Source organism: Mandrillus leucophaeus, unplaced genomic scaffold (assembly GCF_000951045.1).
Source record: "Mandrillus leucophaeus isolate KB7577 unplaced genomic scaffold, Mleu.le_1.0 Scaffold43, whole genome shotgun sequence".
Classification (NCBI taxonomy): domain Eukaryota; kingdom Metazoa; phylum Chordata; class Mammalia; order Primates; family Cercopithecidae; genus Mandrillus; species Mandrillus leucophaeus.
Genome location: NW_012104587.1, coordinates 3,042,347 through 3,044,709, shown reverse-complemented (window position 1 = coordinate 3,044,709; position 2,363 = coordinate 3,042,347). Strand labels below are relative to the sequence as shown.

Sequence of the window (2,363 nt, the reverse complement as noted above, 5' to 3'; positions counted from 1 at the left end):
CAGTGAGCCCAGATCGCGCCACTGCACTCCAACCTGGGCAACAGAGCGAGACTCCGTCTCAAAAAAAAAAAAAAAAACCCCAAAATTAGCTGGACGTAGTGGTGTGCACCTGTAGTCTTAGCTACTTGGGAGGCTGAGGCAGAACTGCTTGAACCTGGGAGGCTGAGGTTGCAGTGAACAGAGACCGTGCCACTGCACTCCAGGCTGGGTGACAAAAATAAAAAATAAAAAATTAGCTGGATGTAGTGGCACACGCCTCTAATCCTAGCTACTCAGGAGGCTGAGGTGGGAAGATCAATGAAGCCCAGGAGGTTGAGGGTGCAGTGAGCCATGACTATGCCACTGTACTTCAGCCTAGGCAAAAGAGTGAGACCTTATCTCAAAAAAAAAAAAAAAAGGTCAAGTTCGTTATTAAATAAAACAGTAAGAAACAATGGCTCAATTATTAGGAAAACAAGAAAATATCCCTATTCCTTTCCTACCCACCTGCTGACATTTCTTGAGCACATCTGGGGTTCGGTGCTCTGCTAGAGACTTGTTATAGAAATGGATGGCATCCTTGTACTTTTCTTCTTTGAAGTATGAGTTGCCAATTCGAGCATACGCTCTGAAAAAGAGAGACAGACAGGACTGCTTAGGACAAACAGATAAGGTCAGTTCCTGCAGAAAAACACACCTGCAACTAGAAAGACCCGCATCACTGCCTTCAACACTTTTTGTCTTGTCTGCGGTGACCTTCTTGCCAGCCCCTTTTTTTTTTGGAGACGGAGTCTCGCTCTGACACCCAGGCTGGAGTGGTGGTGCGATCTCAGCTCACTGCAAACTTTACTTCCCAGGTTCACACCATTCTCCTGCCTCAGCCTCCTGAGTAGCTGGGACTACCGGCGCCCGCCACCATGCCCAGCTAATTTTCTGTATTTTTAGTAGAGACGGGGTTTCACTGTGGTCTCCATCTCCTAACCTTATGATCCGCCCGCCTCGGCCTCCTAAAGTGCTGGAATTACAGGCATGAGTCACCGCGCCCGGCCTGCCAGCCCTTTCTTAACACAGCAGATTCTATGGCCAGCAGCCCTCCTCCCCATGCAGAGAAACTTAAGTCTTGGACAGCAAACCCTCCACGCTATCAAGGTATTCTGGAAGGTCGAGCCTACTTTGCAATCTGTCGATAGTCTTCTCGGTTTTCTCTCCCCACGTCAATGGCCTTCTCACAAAGCTCCCGGCACTTATTGTAGTCACCCTTTTCGAAGTACACCGCTGCCAGGCAGGATGGTGAAGAAGGAACAGTCAGTCCTTGCTTCTTCCCTCAGATACCCAATAATTCCCTTGCCCCTTGTTTCTGGGCCTCACCTGCTTGATTGGTAATGTAAGTCATGTTGGTGGGGTCCAGCTCCTTGGCTTTGTCGTAATGCTTCAAGGCTGTGTCAAAGTCTTTCTTCTTGTAGGCATCATTCCCCAGCTCTTTTTCTTTCAGTGCCTAGATGAGGTTTAGAAGTGAGTGCTGAACAAATCTAACTCAGGTGACAAAGACAGCAAGAATCTATGATCTGTCACAAGTTCTGAAATACAGCTAACATGTATAGAACTCTAGCAAGTTCTCCTGAAGGCCTCTTCATCAATCAGCTAAAGACAATACAGTCAAGTATCAGCCATTAGAATGAAAACTAACTTCATCTTTGCTTGCTCTGAAACTCCCCCTTTTCCACCTACTCTCCTGGATCTTTGTCAGGAAGCAGAGCGCTTCTTTAGGGGAGAGGAAATGCCTTCAACTTGAAGCAACCGTTGAGGACAGCAGAGTTTTGGACCAGGCTTTATTCTGAGAGGCTGCAGCAGATCTGGTGTCGGTCCTGTGGCTGCCTCAGGGTCTTAGTTGTCAGGGAACCATAGCAGAGGGTGTGGTGAGAGGATGAGAAGGGGCTGAGTGGCACGAGTCTTCGGCAAAACTCGCTACCGCCCACAGTGAAGGGCCTTTTTCCAGCTGAGACACCCTAAACAACCAACGCTTACCCATTTCAAGGTGCTAAATTTGGCAACAATCTGCTGTTCCAGTTACAAGGAGGGAAATGAAATCGTTGAGGCGCATGCCTCCTACTCCAAAAGAGTGCTGCTTAGCGGACGCTCCCAACTGCATACCATGTCCAGCCAGGAAGCAAAGGTCTAAGGATTGATGTGGACAACATTCTTCTGGATCATGACAAGGATGTGAATTACTCCCAACTTTCTGGTCTTGCTCTGACCAACATTCACACTGGCAGCAATGAAGCTACCGTTGTGTCCATGGGAAGGGCAACTCCCGCTGCTCACTCTTGGCTACACATCACTCCTAGGAATTCTCTTGTGAAGCTCATCTTTTTTTTTTTTTTTGA

General features: G+C 48.0%; 1 protein-coding gene across 1 annotated transcript in view; it reads right to left on the bottom strand.

Moving 5' to 3' along the window:
* STIP1 (stress-induced phosphoprotein 1) overlaps positions 1–2,363 on the bottom strand; it is a 31,206-nt gene that overhangs the window by 15,608 nt on the left and 13,235 nt on the right. The window contains exons 5-8 of the mRNA XM_011993587.1: positions 1,949–1,985; positions 1,348–1,474; positions 1,152–1,254; positions 487–607 (exon numbers count right to left, since the gene is read on the bottom strand). Of these exons, the coding sequence (XP_011848977.1) occupies positions 487–607; positions 1,152–1,254; positions 1,348–1,474; positions 1,949–1,985 (388 nt within the window). The remainder of the gene's footprint in view (positions 1–486; positions 608–1,151; positions 1,255–1,347; positions 1,475–1,948; positions 1,986–2,363) is intronic.